This window comes from Schistocerca americana, chromosome 6, assembly GCF_021461395.2.
Source record: "Schistocerca americana isolate TAMUIC-IGC-003095 chromosome 6, iqSchAmer2.1, whole genome shotgun sequence".
Lineage (NCBI taxonomy): Eukaryota > Metazoa > Arthropoda > Insecta > Orthoptera > Acrididae > Schistocerca > Schistocerca americana.
In genome coordinates, this window is record NC_060124.1 from 329,077,069 (window position 1) to 329,094,854 (window position 17,786).

Below are 17,786 nucleotides of genomic sequence, written 5' to 3' on the forward strand. Positions count from 1 at the left end.
AAGGAGCGTAAACATTGGGCGATTGAACAGTGAAAAAACGTTGTGTGGAGTGACGAACAGGTTGACACGACGGTACACAATTGGCGATCCGATGGCAGGGTGTGGGTATGGCGAATGCCCAGTGAGCGTCATCTGCCAGCGTGTGTAGTGTCAACAGTAAAATTCAGAGGCGGTGGTGTTACGGTGTGGTGGTGTTTTTCATGTACGGGGCTTGCACCCCATGTTTTGCGTGACACTATCACAGCACAGGCCCACATTGATGTCTTAAGCACCTTCTTGCTTCCCATTGTTGAGGAGCAATTCGGGGATAGCGATTGCTTCTTTCAACGCGATCGAGCACCTGTTTATAATGCACGGTCTGTGCAGAGATGTTATACGACAACATCCCTATAATGGACTCGCCTGCACAGAGTCCTAACCTGAATCCTGCAGAACACCTTTGGAATGTTTTGGAACGTCTACTTCGTGCCAGGCCTCACCGACCGACACCTCTCCTGTGTGCAGCACTCCGTGAAGAATGGACTGCCGTTCCCAAGAGACCTTCCAGCACCTGATTGAACATATGCCTGCGAGAGTGGAAGCTGTCATTAAGGCTAAGGGCAGGCCAATGCCTTATTGAATTCCAGCATTACCGCTGGAGGGCGCCACGAACTTAAGTTATTTTCAGCCAGGTGTCCGGATACTTTTGATCACATAGTGTAAATGAAAACTGAGTAAGGCACGAGGAGTCGAGGAATATTACCACCTCATGCTTAAAAAGAGATAATACTGGATTAAGGTATATATTTTATGACCTCCTGAAAGCTGTAACAATCGTCGTCTCCTGCTGCAAATTAAAATCACAAAAGGAAATCTAAAACTTCTCCATTGCTTTAATAGTGTATTTGAGCGCGATAGAGGAAACGGTATGAGTGAATCTACCGTACAGTCCTGAAGTCACGGCAAGATAAACCTGACTGACGAGGCAGCTCAGAACGTGGCCACCTAGAGTCGCAGCGACGGAGCGATATCGCAGCGTTCAGTCTGAATAATTTCGCTGGTTCTGGAGCACGGCTCACAGAGAAACTTCGACATAAAAGGAAAGAAAAAGTAAGCAGGACGGGCCGGACGAGATTTGGCTGCAGCGTCGTGATATGCAAATCTGATAGCCGCTGCGATCGTTCTCAGAACAGTCATTACCGCTTTCTCCTGCATCCTACAGCTGTAGCTAAAACCTCTTGTATCGCGTATTTCGAGGCGCTAACAAAGGGGACGCACTTATCGCGTTGTCGAGACGTTGAAGTTATTCACGTTAGTTATTAAATCACGGCTGTATTCCCTTTCTCATCTGACTATTTACTAGCCTTTTCCCCGCACTTTCGCCCCCGAGCTGTTATCCTCCCCACTATATTATATGGTTCGGAAGTTTGGCCAATGGCGGCAGACACCCATCTGCATAAACTCAAACTCTCCAAAACCGCATCCTCCGTACAATAGCAGAATCCGATAGATATACACCCAACACACATATCAAAGAATTATTAGATGAACCATCCATCCTCACACACATTAAAAGAAAGTCAGTAACTTTCTATGAAAGGACTTCAATTTCAGCCCACCAACTAATTCACCAGCTACGCCAGAGTACCCCAGCGCTTCGAATAATAGACCGATATCCACAATAACCAGATAATTTAGGGAATAACAGATACAGACATACATACAATCAATCACCTCGACAAATGAATAAAAGCTAACCTAAATCACACATTAGCCATGCTAGAAGTCAGACAGGCAAAGCCCTGTTGTGCTTCAAATGGAAATACATATAGATAGCAGAGCTCCCCCAAATGCATTCGGCTCATATTGAAACACACCTCCTCCCCCTCAGAGTCTGCCTCTTCCTCTCTCTGTCTGGCCACCTCGCCCTCCCACCTCTCTTCATCTCTTCCTCTCTCTTTCTAGCCGTTTCTTCCATCCTCTTCTGACCATATTCTTCTCCCCCTCTCTCTTTCCACCTCCCTTCTTCCTTTTCTACCCATTCACCACCCCTCAACACCTTCCACCTGCCTCACGAATATCCATCTCCTTCCCTCTGTCAAATTCCTTCTCCCACTCATTCTGTCCGTCTCCTCCTCTATCCATCTCAACCTGTCTGCAGTCATGCTCATCAGCACATGCCACCTCTGCAATAGAGTTCCATAAACCAGGACAATACTACTCTCAAGACAAACCTGTTATGCAGGGCAGCCTACATGTCAGGGACCAGAAAACTTTCCTTGCCTCTGATATGTGGCCATTACTGTTGCCACACAACAGGCCTATAGTGTAAGGCCTCCAAGAACACATTTTTGCCCATATTTCCACTCCTATTGGAGCCAGGAGGCTATAAATTCCACATTTCTGATACTCTTGAAGCCTGCTGTTTTTGAGTCATATTCATTTGCAATTGATACAGAGGTCTGAGACACACACACATACATACACACTGCTTCACATGTATTACAGATTTTATAAATGTAACAGATACTGATAATTTTAAGTTCATCAGCCCCACTCTTTAAACAAGAATTCTATGTATTTTACTTTGTACTCATGAGAAACATGTTACATGAAGGCTTATATAGAATATGAATTCAGACACTCAGAAATATCAAACAGTGGAAATGTTAACAGAACGCAACTAATTTATGTTTGTGGAAAGTAAAACGAAGATACATTGCTGGCAGCTAAATGAATTCAAGTGACTAGCAGAAATTTGAATAATGTAGTGGGAGAGAGAAAGCAAACGCCACACAATACTAATAATGAGGGGAGAAAATAGTGTGTGACAGAATCGAAAGGAGAAAATACTTATTAAAAGATGGAACCATTTGCTTTTCTGTCATACAGAGAGACCAGCTAAATGCAGAATCTTTCCGAGAAAACTTGGTGAGACTGAGAACTGTTTCAGCTTTTCTTAAACGTAGGACATTAAAGTAGTGTGTCCACTGTAGGATAGCTTTTCTAGGGATGGATAGCAACAACTGAGGAGTTTGCTAATGGTTTTGTTTTGTGCACAGGCACAGCTACGATCCTAGGTATCCAGTATGAGGTACAGGAGTGCATGTACACTGAGGACCCAACAAAATTGACACAGTGCTTGGTCTCAACTTGTTTGACCATCCTAACTGGGAGTCTGAAGCAATGACACAGTCAAACAGATGTTTCAGATGTAACATACCAGTTCCTGATTAGTTCAAGCTGTCGTGATTCATTACTCGTACCTTGTGGAATAACTTCGCAATAGTGAATGTTCAGCAGAAAGAGTGACTGCCTAATTTTATGTTGCACATCTTTTGCGATTATGTTCCCAAACTTCTGGAGGGCAAATAGGCATTCGCAAGTCTCCCAGCACATGGCAACAATTTCTGAGGGGAACAATAGCTGTCAGTAATCCTATATATAATTATTTAAATAAAGAAGTTTTTAATATAAGCTTTTAAAGCAGTCTAAAAAGTATAAAATAATTTTTCTCAGCCCCATACAGATTCCTAACCCTGTACAGATAACACTGAAAATTTTTTCTTGTGAATTTTTAATAGCAATTTAAAACGGGTAATGCGGGGCACATCAGTTAGACACCAGTAAGGTGGTGACCCATTTATACATCAACGTGTCTCACGTTTTCCGTTCGAAGTTCTCCAAGCATTTCCATAGCTATTTCAAATTTAAAAACTCAAATTTTGAGGACTGTCTGTAAGGGGTTAGTAATCTGTATGGGCTAGGAGAAATTTTATACTTCTTAGTCAATTTTAAAAACTAAACAGAAATTTTATTCAAATAATTATTTTCTGCTTCTTAGTCTCGTGTGTGAAATTTTTGAATCGATTTCCAACATTTTGATAAGATTACAACAGAGACATGTGAATGATACTTATGTTTCTCTTCATCTCACTCAATACGTAGCTTCCAACTACAGTAATCCCGCGAAACATCTAAGACAAAAATTCGAGAGTTTCGACCTTACACGGGAACTCACCAGCAACCGTTCTTACCACAAACATTCGCAAGTGCAACAGAAAAAAAGGGGAAATCGTAGTCTTACATAAAGTACCCTACACCACACAACAGACACGAAAGTGGGTTAATTCTGCATTATCATCAAGTTCTGCGCTAAGTTGGAAGTTTCAGGTCTAGCTCATCGGAGAGTTAGTTCAACAACAAAATTTGTACTGAATAAACAACTAAAAAAGCGACGTAATAAGGTTTTAGGATAGGTCAAAGAGAAATCATAGTGGTAGAAGAACGCCACACTGCGTTGCTCTCCCTTGGAAACCAAGTGTTGCTTGTGAACTTTCATTATTCTCCTGCTAGAGGGCGGACTTTGTGGAAGAATCCACGCGAGTTCCGACTAAGATTCCTCAGTAGCTGAACCTCTTCAACAATCCGGGGCTATTCCTCGTGTAATTCGATGTGTATTGCCGCGTAGCAAGAAAATTCATTTTATATTTAGTAGCCTAATTTGAATTATCTTTTATAACAATCTAGTGATGCTTGACGCTTCGTTAGACATTTCGTTATGTCTTCCAACTCTGTAGCACTGTTTGAAGTTATGCAACCTTTCAACGCTTCCCCTGGAATCACTGTAACCTATGTCACGCGCAATTTGATGTGCGTAGCGTAGGTCACTGTCATGCACATCCTATGAATTGTATCGAGCATCCTTGAAATGCGCAAACACCAGTTCTTGTAGCAGGAGCGCCTTGTCATCTCTTTAATATCCGTAGTTCTTCCTCTGCAATACACGGTTATATTGCTGTGGACTTATTCCAAATCAGTTTACAACTTCTTTATTACTATGCTGCCGACGATCATCCATGTACGTAATTATGTTTAGTGCCCGCTTCTTGAACAATTGTCCTTTATTGCGTTTCACTGGAGACGGGATTTGTGGCTTCCTGGTTGGTTGGTTTAAAAGATGGGGAGGGGCCAAACGGTAGGTCATCGGTCCCTCGTTCCGATTAAAATAATTTCGCAAGGATGGGAGTAAAATAATCGAGACATACAAAAACAGCTAAAGAAAACCACAAGAATGACAGAAGGGCAACTAACACTAAAATGGACAAAATCAGACAACAAAACCACGCAGAGACGCAAGAAACATGAAGAGATCGAAACAAGACAGCTGATTACCATGGCTGGCTGACCATGAGAATGTCTGAAGAACTACAAGGCTCGACACCTGTTTCAGTATCACTTGTTAAGCACGTATCATCATTGCACTCATGTACGTTGTCCGCACAGTCTAGCATATAGGACACCACACATTGCACTGGCTCGTCTTCCACAGAAACGCTAATATTTTATCTGCCACTTCATTCTCACTCTGCAAAATTCCTTGGATTCCTTTCTTACGACGTGTCAACTTCGCCAGCTGTTTTAGATATGATGAAAGGTTTGGTTTGTCTAGCGTTGCTCGCCGAGCAGCCTAAGGCGCTGCAGTCACGGACTGTGCGGCTGGTCCCGGCGGAGGTTCGAGTCCTCCCTCGGGCATGGGTGTGTGTGTTTGACGTTAGGATAAGTTAGGTTAAGTAGTGTGTAAGCTTGGGGACTGATTTCAGTCCCATAATATTTCACACACTTTTGTTTTTTTGTTTATCGTTGCCATTGCTCTGCTTTCTATAAACGCCACTAGCATTGTAGCACTGTTGCGAGATACTAGTCTACTAAGAATTCAACTAGCCTCCTTAACCTCATTATGTACTCATCATTGGATATCTCCATCCCGCCCGTTGCTGCCGTTAACAGTCAATATTGTGGTTGCATCGGAGACAGCATGTAGGGTGTCTGATGCCGTAAACACCATTGGCGTTTTGCGACTTCACTCAAGAGGTTCTTAGTAAGAGGGCTGTTGAGATTACCTCCTAAATCTGTTTATGTAGATTAGGAACACCAGGGGTTCTACAAGACTGTTTTGCTCGTGACTGTCAATTACTACGAACTGCAGCCTTTCTGACAGGAAACCACGAATCCAATCACGCAATTGAGACTACACTTCGCAGGAACGCAATTTGATTAAAAGTCGCTTGAGAGCAACGTTGTCAAAATACTTATGGAAATCTGAAAATATTGACTGTTTTGTATCTCCTGTCGATAGCACTCATTACGTCGTGAGAACAAAAAGCTGCCCGTGTTTCACGAGAGCGATACTTTCTGAATCCGTGTTGGCTCTTTGTCAATAAATCGTTTCTTCGAGGTAATTCATAATGTGCGAACACAGCTTATGTTCCAAAATCCTACTGCAAATCGACTTTAGTGATATGGGCCTGTAATTTAGCGGACTACTCCGTGTGCTCTTGTTCCAGTGAGCAGTACTGTACTCGCAGCGTCCCCCACCTGCAACACGAACCCAGACCAGTCAGCTCTGCTCCGCCTAGGGTACTGCGGAACGGGTTCTGCGGTGGCGAGACGTGCTGACCTGCTGCCTGACAGACTTTTTTTATCTGCCTGACCTCCGCTGGCGGGTCCAGACTGCTGCACCATTCTGTCTCCCTGCAAACTTGCCAGACACCGTCTGGCCGCCGAATCGATAATCGGCTCCCCAACTCCCAGAGTTCATTGCCCCACTTTTGTCTCAATTCATTTACACTGTGTGGCACTTCAGTTGCAAGCGGAGGCCATCAAGCGCTTACAGTGGTGATGGTGGAGGACAGAACTGAGAACTTCAAGGAACAGAATCTCTCTCTCTCTCTCTCTCTCTCTCTCTCTCTCTCTCTCTCTCATTTCACTCCGCACTGTACTCAAATTTCTCGGATTTCTAGCGCGCCTGCGTTCCATGATGTGGGATGTCAGGTCGCCTCGAGTTTGTGAGTAAAATAGTTTTATTTAAATGGACCAAAGTTACATCTGCTTCAGAACTTAGTTAATCGGGAAATAATAGGTGCGGCAGTGAAAGTGGCGAGCTAGAAATCTCCACCAGCGAAACAAATTTTGTCGCTGAGACATGTAAGATGCATGGGTTCACAATGCTTGCAATTTAAAATCTACATCTACACGGCTATTCTGCAAATCACGCTTGGGTGCCTGGGCACAGGTTTTATCGAACCACCTTCACTGTAATTCTGTTATTCCACTCTCGAACAGAGCACAGAAAAAAAACCTGTACTTTCCGCGTGAGTACGATTTTCCGTATTGTGATATGATGATCATTCTCCCTAAGTAGGTCGGCGTCAATAAGATATTTTCGCATTTGGAGGAGAAAGTTTGCGATTAAAATTTCGTGAGAAGATACCGCAGCAACGACCAACGCCTCTTTTTTTAATGATGTCCACCCCCAAATCATCGACTGGCTCGTCTGCTACACAAAACAACGGAAGTAACTTTAGTTTTGTTGTTGTTGTCGTGGGGAAAACGAGTTCAGAGTAAGACGATAGAGCGTTATTGTTAGACTGCACCGAAATAGGTCAGTGCTGGGTGCTGGCATTGTGGGATGTAGGTGAGATCAGCACAAAAACAGTAAAGTTAAGAACGACTAATCGTACGATTTGTGGCTCAGAAAATATAGGAATATGCCACGGAGAAAGATGTTTTTATAGAAAAGTTAATTATGCCTAGTTTTGAATAAAATTGTTTAGATATTTATCTATGAGTAATATTCCGATTTGCTTTCGTAATAGAACACATGTGTATATATTTTTTGGGCTAGTGGCATGCATGCATGCATGCATGTATGTATGTATGTATGTATGTATGTATGTATGTATGTGTCTTACTCAGCCAACCTCTGACGTTTTATTCTGGCCCAACCTAACTCGTCGGCTTCAACCTCTTATATGCGGAGGAAACAAAAATAAACAATGTATATTAAATGTGTTCCAAGCCATTCCATTGAAATGGCTCTGAGCACTGTGGGACTTCAATTCTGAGGTCACCAGTCCCCTAGAACTTAGAACTACCTAAACCTATCTAACTTAAGGACATCACACACATCCATGCCCGAGACAGGATTCGAACCTGCGATTGTAGCGAGAGCGCGGTTCCAGACTGTAGAGCCTAGAACTGCTCGGCCACCCACGCCGGCCAAGCCATTCGGAGTTTGGCCTATGTCCATATGAAGTTTTTCCCTTCGAATGGTGGTTTCTGTCGTATCTCTGAATATTGACCAATCCTCCTGGAAGACCCTGTATAGATGAATCCTATAACCCTCTTAGTCCGACAGCTCTTCACCTGCCACGGTTGAATCCAACAGAGCAAATGCAGGTAGTTTATGTTATGGGCACTTGCTGTCACAGAGGAGACCATGCACTCTCGATTACCGCGGTATAGTTGCCAGCGACCTGCATCCATTCATGACTGATGTCTGCACTTAACAGCATCTTTTCGAATTTAATTCGTGCTTTCGAGGAAACCCCCAGACGGCGATAGAGACTATCGTTGAAACATTTGAGTTTTATCCACGTTTTATGCGCCAAGTTTCCGAAGAACGTTTTACCCAAAGATTTCCCAAGAAGGACATCATAGCCATTGCAATGTAGTCCATTCCACGAGAAACTTTCTCAAGTGGTCTGAAGAGACCAATAATAAAATGCAAGTTAATTATGACGATCATGCTTGTCACGAATCAAACCTATCGTGCATATCTGAAGCCCTGTTTCAGAGATCCATGGCCAGTTCATCGTCATTACAGTTGTACATCTGGCGCCGTTGGTAGTCTGCAGCATACCAGCTGCTTGCTTAATCTAACGAACAAATAACTGCAGCTGTTTGCGCCATGTGTGTCAACAGACCGTTAATCACAATTCTGGTTAACACTGAATATTTTTCTGCACATTAACCCAGCGCTCTGATGTACTACAGACTTCTTCATGCTGGTTTCCCCTACTTTTATCTATTTTCTTATCTACTTTCGAATTATTAGAAACGGGAAGGTGAAGTAATTCAGCGTATCAAGATAATATCTTTCATGTTTTTTACAAAAGCAGGAAAACGTGGAACTGATACCAAGGATGACGAATGCGACGAGCATGTGTACTAAAGAACTGTGGCAATATCAAGCCGGCGATGAGCATGTGAACTAAAGTACTGTGGCAATATCAAGCCGCTGATTCCGCTGCTATATCTACCTGAACGCAACGGGAAAAACGGTCAGCACAGTAATTAGTGATATTACTGATGCCACGTTTCGTCTTCAGAAAAAAAAAGTTGTTTTCGTTTACATTCAGACATGCATCATTGTAACCTGACTGGTACATTTAACAACGCGCAGAAAATCCAGGTGCTTGCTCACAAACTTCACACAAATTCTACAGTGTCTGCGCGCGGAGAGTGAAAGCAACACTGCCCTCCAATCTTTCTGTAAACGGCTTAACGGCCTAGAATTTCCCCTGTAGCAAACAGCAACAGCACCGTTAGACGTCTGAAGTGAGCCAGGAAAGCAGTAACAACGATCCATGGCATTCAGACCGCATGCTTTGAAATGGCTAATTTGAAACCTTTCGTGGAGACTGTATCGCTGAGCTGTCAGGCAGTAGCTATTAAACTCTCGAACTGATGTTTCAAATCATAATTCGTAGAGTACTGAAAAAAACCGGCAATCTCAAATTGAAATTTGCAAGGAAAATGAACTGTTTTGTACACACCACGCCTTGCAACTAAAACTTTTCCCGAACGAAATATTATCTTTGCACTGCAGCTCAAATTTAACAAATCAGCCTGTCAAAAAGATAGAACCAAAATAGTAAGGTGTATATGGATCACTTCAGCTGCAGTTTGCAAATGCTCCAAGTTTAGTTAGTAACTGCGTTCAACGAGCAGGTGTTTGAATACCGTGTAGAATAAACACAGCAGTAACGAACGGGAAGAGAAACCGAAGTAAGTTGCCTGCTCGTCTTGGTTTTGCAAGCGACGTAACAACTCCATGTATTTAAATGCTGTGTCACCACACAGCAGAAAACTTCTAGTTGGCTTTTCTGTATGATGTCTAAAGTATTCCATTTAATGTAATTAAAGCTTTTTCAGAACCAGCTAATAATGTGATTTACATATACCTTCACGTACAAGTAGCTGCGACAACATTTTTTTTTTTTTTTGGGGGGGGGGGGGCATCCATACAATATTTCACTGTTAGGACGAAAAACTCGATACCAGCGGTTTACTTGTTTCTCTCTGATTCCAAATGTTGTCAACTCCGTCATATTTTACAATTTTCATTCGAAGCACAGAACGTAATACTACAAATGTCATAAAATTCTGAACATAGTACTGTCAACAACGGTGATTACAAATAGATGATTTGAGAAAATCAGCCAACCAGTTGCAGATGTGAAGGTTTATTAACAACCCTTGATCAGAGTTTCCACCGTTGAAAATTGTCTCCTTCCGAAGTATATGAAGCTACTGAGGAAATTTTAAACATGATAAATCTTGGGCCGGCCGAAGTGGCCGTGCGGTTAAAGGCGCTGCAGTCTGGAACCGCAAGACCGCTACGGTCGCAGGTTCGAGTCCTGCCTCGGGCATGGATGTTTGTGATGTCCTTAGGTTAGTTCGGTTTAACTAGTTCTAAGTTCTAGGGGACTAATGACCTCAGCAGTTGAGTCCCATAGTGCTCAGAGCCATAAATCTTGTAAAAGATTAAGGAGAAACCGCAATTTTGTGTAAGGAGGTTAAAGAGAAAATGAAACATGTGAAAAACTGGAAATTTTCAGACACACGATGGGGAAGGTAACATGTTAAATGACCAGCTGCAACATGCGAATCGACTGTTACTTCAAGATTTTAAGCCGGTACTTCTGACTCGTTTCGGTAGTTACAGTCCGTTGGTAGCCTCCACTTGTCAATCGTTCTCGTCTAATTCCTATTTTTCTTATTAAATATTTTCTCTCCTATTTGTCCACCTTTTACAGTGAATTTATTTTTAACGATTCCCCATGTTCCTATATCCCATCTTCCATTTTTCTACCTAAAATTTTTCTGTCCCTCTCCGATATAACATGACATTGATAATCTACAATTTATCTGTTATGCGCGTATGTTTTCGAGCACGAACGCCATCTACCGATGTTTCCTATTTCATGCACACAATTCAATCTGAAGACTTACGCTTAGCCAGCTTTAATGGGAATGATTTTAATGGATTTTATTTGGTTTTACTGATGATCACATGGACCATCTTACTTAAAATGAGCCGCTTTGCTCTAATTTGTCGCCGCCAATAAGTGTAAGTAATTTGTTTATTACACTTTTATCCAGTTTGGGTTGTTTTGGGGGAGGAGACCAGACAGCGAGGTCATCGGTTTCAACGGATTCGGGAAGGAAGTCGGCCGTGTCCTTTCAAAAGAACCATCCCAACATTTGACTGGAGCGATTTAAGGAAATAACGGAAAACCTAAATCAGGATGGCCGGACGCGGGACTGAACCGTCGTCCTCCCGAACGCGAGTCCAGTGTGCTAACCACTGCGCCACCTCGCTCGGTTTATCCAGTGGTTTTGTACGTCCTTTACACCCTGATAATTCTTTTTAAGATGGTGAATAAAATTCCCTCAATAGGTCCATGTTCCTCTGAAGAAGACAATTTTACAATTGTTGAAACCATGGCCAAAGGTTGTTAATAAACGTTTATACCTGCAACTGATTGGCTGATTTTCTCAAATCAGCCAAATGTCATAGTCTGGAAGAATCCAGAAAAGTGCAATCCAATATTGGGCAAGTCCAAAAAGCCTTTCACATTAGCAAGGTGTGTCCTTCAGCTGACAGGTGGGTAGAAGTTTACACAACACGGTTTGGTATAGAGTCTTTCTAGGTAAAGAAATAATGAACTGTAGTATGAGGGTCCAGGCACCCGGCACCAAATGTTGACTCGTTACGTCAGCTGCTCTCTGCTTATCGGGCCCGCCTGTACACAAAGCAGCTGAATCTCCTGCCCTTGGCCCTGCGGAAGACCGCACCGACTCCACACACAGCTCAACGTCGCGATGCACTTCGTTCCGGGAATACTGACGCTTGTATACCAGCAACAAACATCTTTTCGTAAACCCCGGCACTTAAGTGATCGCAAATATCAACACAGCCTGATCACGACTAAATTAATTGAAGGCTCGACTGATTAAGTCTGTCGTAAATACGACTACAACCAATGTTACTTTTGTTCGGTCACACTTGCGATAAACTACTATCACGTAATCGCTCCGCTTCGTGTGATTTTGACAATCTGAAGTGGAGCAGAGAAATAGCGAAATTTAAAGGGAAGAAGTAAGTGGACCATTTTATACAAGATGCCGTGCTAAAACGAAGTGCCTCCGAACTTTAAAGTGAAAATTCTTAAAGCTTCTTACATGAAACAAATGTAATGAACATTCTCCATCTTTATTCTTCATGTCTACATACTTATTTCTCAACAGTCATCCTAGCGACGAACGCATTTCTCTCTAAGAGAAACCTGCTTTTTGACACTGTATCTGCAAAATGTTTTACTGTTTACACGGAGCAACAACCTCACCTCTGCACACACCACTTTATCTGGAAGTGAATCCCTTTAAGGCGTTCTTTAAGATTTGGAAACAGATGAAACTCGGATGGGGCCAAGCCGGGCTGTACGGAGGATGACCGATGACATTGAACCCAAGGCGTCGCATTGCTGCAGATGTCTAGCGCTCGTATATGGTTCAAATGGCTCTGAGCACTATGGGACTCAACTCCTGAGGTCATTAGTCCCCTAGAACTTAGAACTAGTTAAACCTAACTAACCTAAGGACTTCACAAACATCCATGCCCGAGGCAGGATTCGAACCTGCGACCGTAGCGGTCTTGCGGTTCCAGACTGCAGCGCCTTTTAACCGCACGGCCACTTCGGCCGGCTGCTCGTATATGCTCTGGCGGTGTCACGCTGAAGGAGAAAAGTGCTTCATCTGTGTGGACGAATGTCGAGTTAGAAACTCGCACGCTGTCCTCACACACCGCCATGTTACACGCTACAATTCGGAGCCCTGTAGCGGCGGAGGCCTGCAGATATGAGATAAAAGATTTTGAATGTTAATGACGTTTGTCTTATTTAAAAAGCTTCATGAGTTTTCATGTTACTTTTCAGCATGCCCGCGGTATCTACACACTTCAGCCACCACAGGCAACGAAGCTATTGGCGATTTTCATGGAATCGGCAAAAAACCGAAAGCTTAGATAGGGGAGAAAGACCTGACATTTTCGCGGAGATATCCCGCAAGAAAAAGCGAATATGTGGACGGAAATAAGTCTTTCTGAGTTTCATTTGCACAAAGAACAGTATCCTTACACACATCATACTGCTTTGCCTTTGCCGAGAGAAAATCTGTACCACGTTCTCCGCTACAGCTTCTACTCTCCCAAACTTGCTGTACAGACAGGTTTAACAATGCCATGGCGTTTCTGAGTGTCGAGGCTGTGTACTAATAAAATCTAACAGCATCGCATGACCCATGATGCTGATCGGCCAATTCTTACTTTGTACACGTCAGTTTATATGAAATATTTAACAAGTGTTTGACACGATGCATAAAAACGAGACACATGAAACCTGTAATGCGTCATGCTTGTAGCCATCGTCTTCCGACTTACAAACATCATTGTCAGAAATGTGTACTCCATGTAAAGTTCTTTGTGAAACACTACAGCGAAGAAGTACGGTTACACGCAGCCAACTGTGCGCTTTGCACCAGAACGAAGACAAGGTACCCACCCGTAACATCGGCAGCGGAGCCATCTTCCAAGGTCTTGAGAAGCGCAACTTATTCCGAACGAGAAACTGCTCTCACGAATAGGGATAATTATCATGCAGACTCAAGGTCTCTGTCTAGTACCATTGACGTACCACAGATTTACTTCGAATGTCTGAAAACCTTGTAGACATTCTAGAACTTACTAAATAGAATAACCGAAAGGTTACTTCTGTTTCATTCACAGCAACATTTTCATGCATTGTAGGACGCCCAATATTCGAAGTTTCATCGGCCTGAGAAATGGTTTCCCAGGTGTCAGTTACACTGAATCACTGTTTCCCGTTAAGTTCGACATGCTACGGAATTTGAATACCAGTCGAGATACTCTGTATGTACACGTTAATTTCCGCTTGTGAAGTTAATTTTACTGTATACTTCTCATATTCGAAAGACTTAAAAGTGTGTTCAACAAACATTGTTCTTGGTTCTGCAGTCGTTCACCAACATTCCTTGCACAGATATTACAAGAGAAATGCTTTTTTCAAGTTTTTGTTTATAAAATTATCTGTGGATTTTTGCATTAAAATCTCAAGATTTGAATAGAATAGAATTCATGGCAGTTCACCGCCCGATTATTTTCAAGTTATTTTATCGTGTTTTGGTTTGATGAATATCTTCAGATGGTTGGTCACAGGCCATTGCATACTAAGTCGGTTATCCGTTCTGTTAAATACAGCTAATACAGATTTCCTTACGATCTGCGCTCTTTAGTTTTCCACTTCAGGAGATGTCTATTTGGTCGATATAAAGCTAATATTTGGCATCAAATTATCCAAATTGTAATCCAGTATTTTTAGTTAATATTCAATGGTTAGATTTATATTTCATTTTACGGTTCATTAAGCCGATCTAAACGCACAGTTGTCCTTTCACATCATCCTATCACAGCCTAAGCAAGGTAAGGCAGGCCAGGAAACCATTTATAATCCTATATCGCCTATCCCAATCCCTCCATCCAAATACAAGGAAACACTGCGCCAAATCCCACAAAATCATGACATTGCACGACTGCTCTGTTAACGCAAACTTGTAATTCTGTAAACTTTACCTGAAGTGTAGTATCTGATAGTTCGAATACTGTATCTTCAGCAAGCTAACTGCACACGTTATAATAATTGCCCGATAGCATACTATTTATTTTGTAGTTTGAAAATGTTGAATGCCTAACATCGAGTTGTCTCACCTTCTCACATAACACGTCATAACACAGCAGTCTGTCAAATCAACACAGGTTGGTTGGCTGATGTGCGGAAGGGCACCAAACAAAGACGTCATCGGTCCCATCGGATCGTGGAGGGATAGAGAAGGAGGTCGGCCGAGCCCTTTTCAAAGGAACCATTCCGGCATTTAACTGAAGCCATTTAGTGAAATTACAGAAAACCTAAATCGGGATGGCCTGACGCGGGTTTCAATCGTTGTCCTCCCAAGCGAGAGTCTAGTGTGCTAACCACTGCACCACCTCGCTCGGTATCATCACCGGGGAATACCCTTAGGTTTCCCTTTACTGTCTTGGAAACGTTTCATTTTTAAAAACTACTAGCATCTTTACAACACAAGGTTAGCTTAACCCACGAAATGTGAAGACTGCAGGCATAGTTTATTTCATTAAATTACACAGGTCGATCGCAAATAAGCTGTACACATCAAGTGTACACTGTAATCATGGAAAACATAATACCATCTTAATCAAAATTTAGATCCATTAAGATATGAATTATCTCGAGCGCAGAATGAACAAATGCAGCAATGTCCGTTCCTTGAGCAATACAGAGCAGGTCTTCTGCTAAAGCATGCCCTGTCGTCTAGTATTCTACTATGGCAAGTAGTATGAACACGAATTGTCAGTTCAATGACCTGAAGTGCAACACGGGCCGTCACAGGTTTGTTTGACGCACGGAGAGCGTCATTGAGATGCCGCAAGCGCTGACTGGGTTACGCTTTGACGATAACCCTCCCACTAAAGCCTTCAAACCAAGTGTCCAAGAACCAATATTTAATGAGGTATCGAGGAATATACTACAATCTCAGTACGTATCGCGAAGCGAGCAATTTGTGAGCCGGCTTACCTTGCTTCCAACCTGGTTACCGCACTGGCCAGCTTGCAAGTGCACGATCTCCCGCATGATGATTCGGTTGCGCAGACGAGACGCTCTTCAAGATCCAAGTCCTCTGCGGGCGACTGCCGGAGACCAACTGACAGTAGCCGACGCGCCGCCGAAGCAGCTGAGGGCAGGTCGCCAGCGGCGCCTCTAGCGGCGGGTGGCCGCAACCTGCGCGCCACGCCCTCCGGCTTGGCTACTGCTTGGGGTAGGCTGGCGACTGGGATGCGCACGCACTCAAACCATCTCACCGCTCTTCCACCTACTTCCTGCTGGGGCTGCTGTCGAAAGGCCTGCGCGTCATTGTGGATCCTGTTCCGAATATTTTTAGCTCCGCCGACAGCAGCTCGCCACTGTACTCACCCCTGAAAGAACAAATGACTTAACGAGACTCACCCGTTTCCTTGTTTTGGCACAGGAGAGTCCCAATCAGTAGATTCTAATATTCAACTTTCATAGATATATTCCGCTTATCTTGCTGGTCCATGGCTTAATATACGGGGCAGCCAAATGAAAACGAAACAGATGGAAAATCAGTAAACTGTTTATTTGTTCAAAAGTAATCGCCATAACTCTTAATACATGTATCCCACTGTGAGACAAGACGGTCACTGTCTGAGCCGTAGTCAAATTTGCTGTTTTGAAGAGCGCGCCGCAGCGTGTTGTGTGAAGCAATCGCCCTCCGTTTCTGGCGGTGGCGCCGCTGTGGCAAGCGCAGCTTTGGTGTCTCACTCTGGTGGAAAAGGGGAAAGGTTGCCTGTTCACGTGTATTCAAGGGGCGCTATGAGCTCTATAGTGGTGAGTCAGTCCGTCAGTCAGTCAGTCGGAGGCAGTTGGTCAGCCAGGGCAGTCTGTCAGTCTCGGCGAATCTAGCAGGTCGGTCAGTCGGAGTCAGGCTAGGTCAGTCTCGCGTCACCAGTTGCTAGTCTGGCTCTCGTTTGCATTTGTGCGGCAGTTAGTGTCTGTCTGTCGTCGGAGTGCTAGTATGTCTGTCGTTTGGATCAAACCTTAAAGCCAGAAAATGAGAGTTTTGCCACTCCGCCAGTAACAGAGCTAGTGGGCTGCCACTCTGCTCGAGTTGCTCGGGTAGGACACAAGATGACTTGTCCGCCTGGAGCGTCGGCGCATGTGAGGTCGCCACGTGAGTCCAGTGGCCGCGCCGTATAGCGAGGCATAGTGGCTTCGCGACCAGCAAGAGAGCAACAGGGGCAACCCACGACATTGGTCTGGCCGCGGCGAGCTGCGGCGCCGTGAGACGGGAGATCGGCGCGCCTTCCTGCGTCCGTTGAAGCGGCTGGCAGCGGACGGTTCGGGAGAGCGTTTTGGGGGTGCTGCGCCAGGTCTTCGCCAGAAATCGCAGTTATTAGAAGCTCAGTGATTAGTGATATGTTGTTTCAGTTAATTGTTAAGTTCTACTTGTGTTGTTGGTCAGTCTCTCGTCCCCAGCTTGCTCGTTTGTCTCTCGTCCGCATTTGTTAGGCAGGTAGTGTCGGTCTGTCTGTCTGTCTTCTGTCTGTCGGATTCGGTATTAACGAATTTATAGAATTAAGGTAAAGGCGGAATTCCTGAAATATGTTTTTATCTTGCCTATCATCTTGCGAGGCGGTATATGTGTAATGTAGAGCATGTTGTACACTTTATGTAAGTCTCAATTACATGGGTTTTATTTAAATAGTCATTTTTATGAAGTTGCCACCCTTCCAACGTAAGAGACTTTTAAAAACAAATGCACTTTTGGTGGAAAATAATTTCTTGGTGTGAGTGTTTGTACCATTTCCATCCCTCTTACGGGGTGCATAGTTAATGTGTTTGTGTGACTTGTTAAACATTTTAGTTTAAAGTAATCTGGTGTTTTGCAGATTTGCACCAGTGCAGTTTTTCAGAGGTCGTTGTGAGCGTCCGTGACTACGGCCGTGTTGAAAGGGGGCGGAAGCTTCTCAGCCCGAAGGCTCCTACTGTAACAACAAAATTTTTTTTATT

The 17,786-nt window shown here is 43.6% G+C and overlaps 1 protein-coding gene across 1 annotated transcript in view; it reads right to left on the reverse strand.

Annotated features, from left to right (window-relative positions):
- LOC124619302 (tubulin beta chain-like) overlaps positions 1–15,921 on the reverse strand; it is a 90,578-nt gene extending 74,657 nt beyond the window's left edge. Inside the window, exon 1 of the mRNA XM_047145596.1 lies at positions 15,774–15,921. Coding sequence (XP_047001552.1) covers positions 15,774–15,830 — 57 coding nt within the window. The 5' untranslated portion in view covers positions 15,831–15,921. The remainder of the gene's footprint in view (positions 1–15,773) is intronic.
- Positions 15,922–17,786: the final 1,865 nt, after the last annotated feature.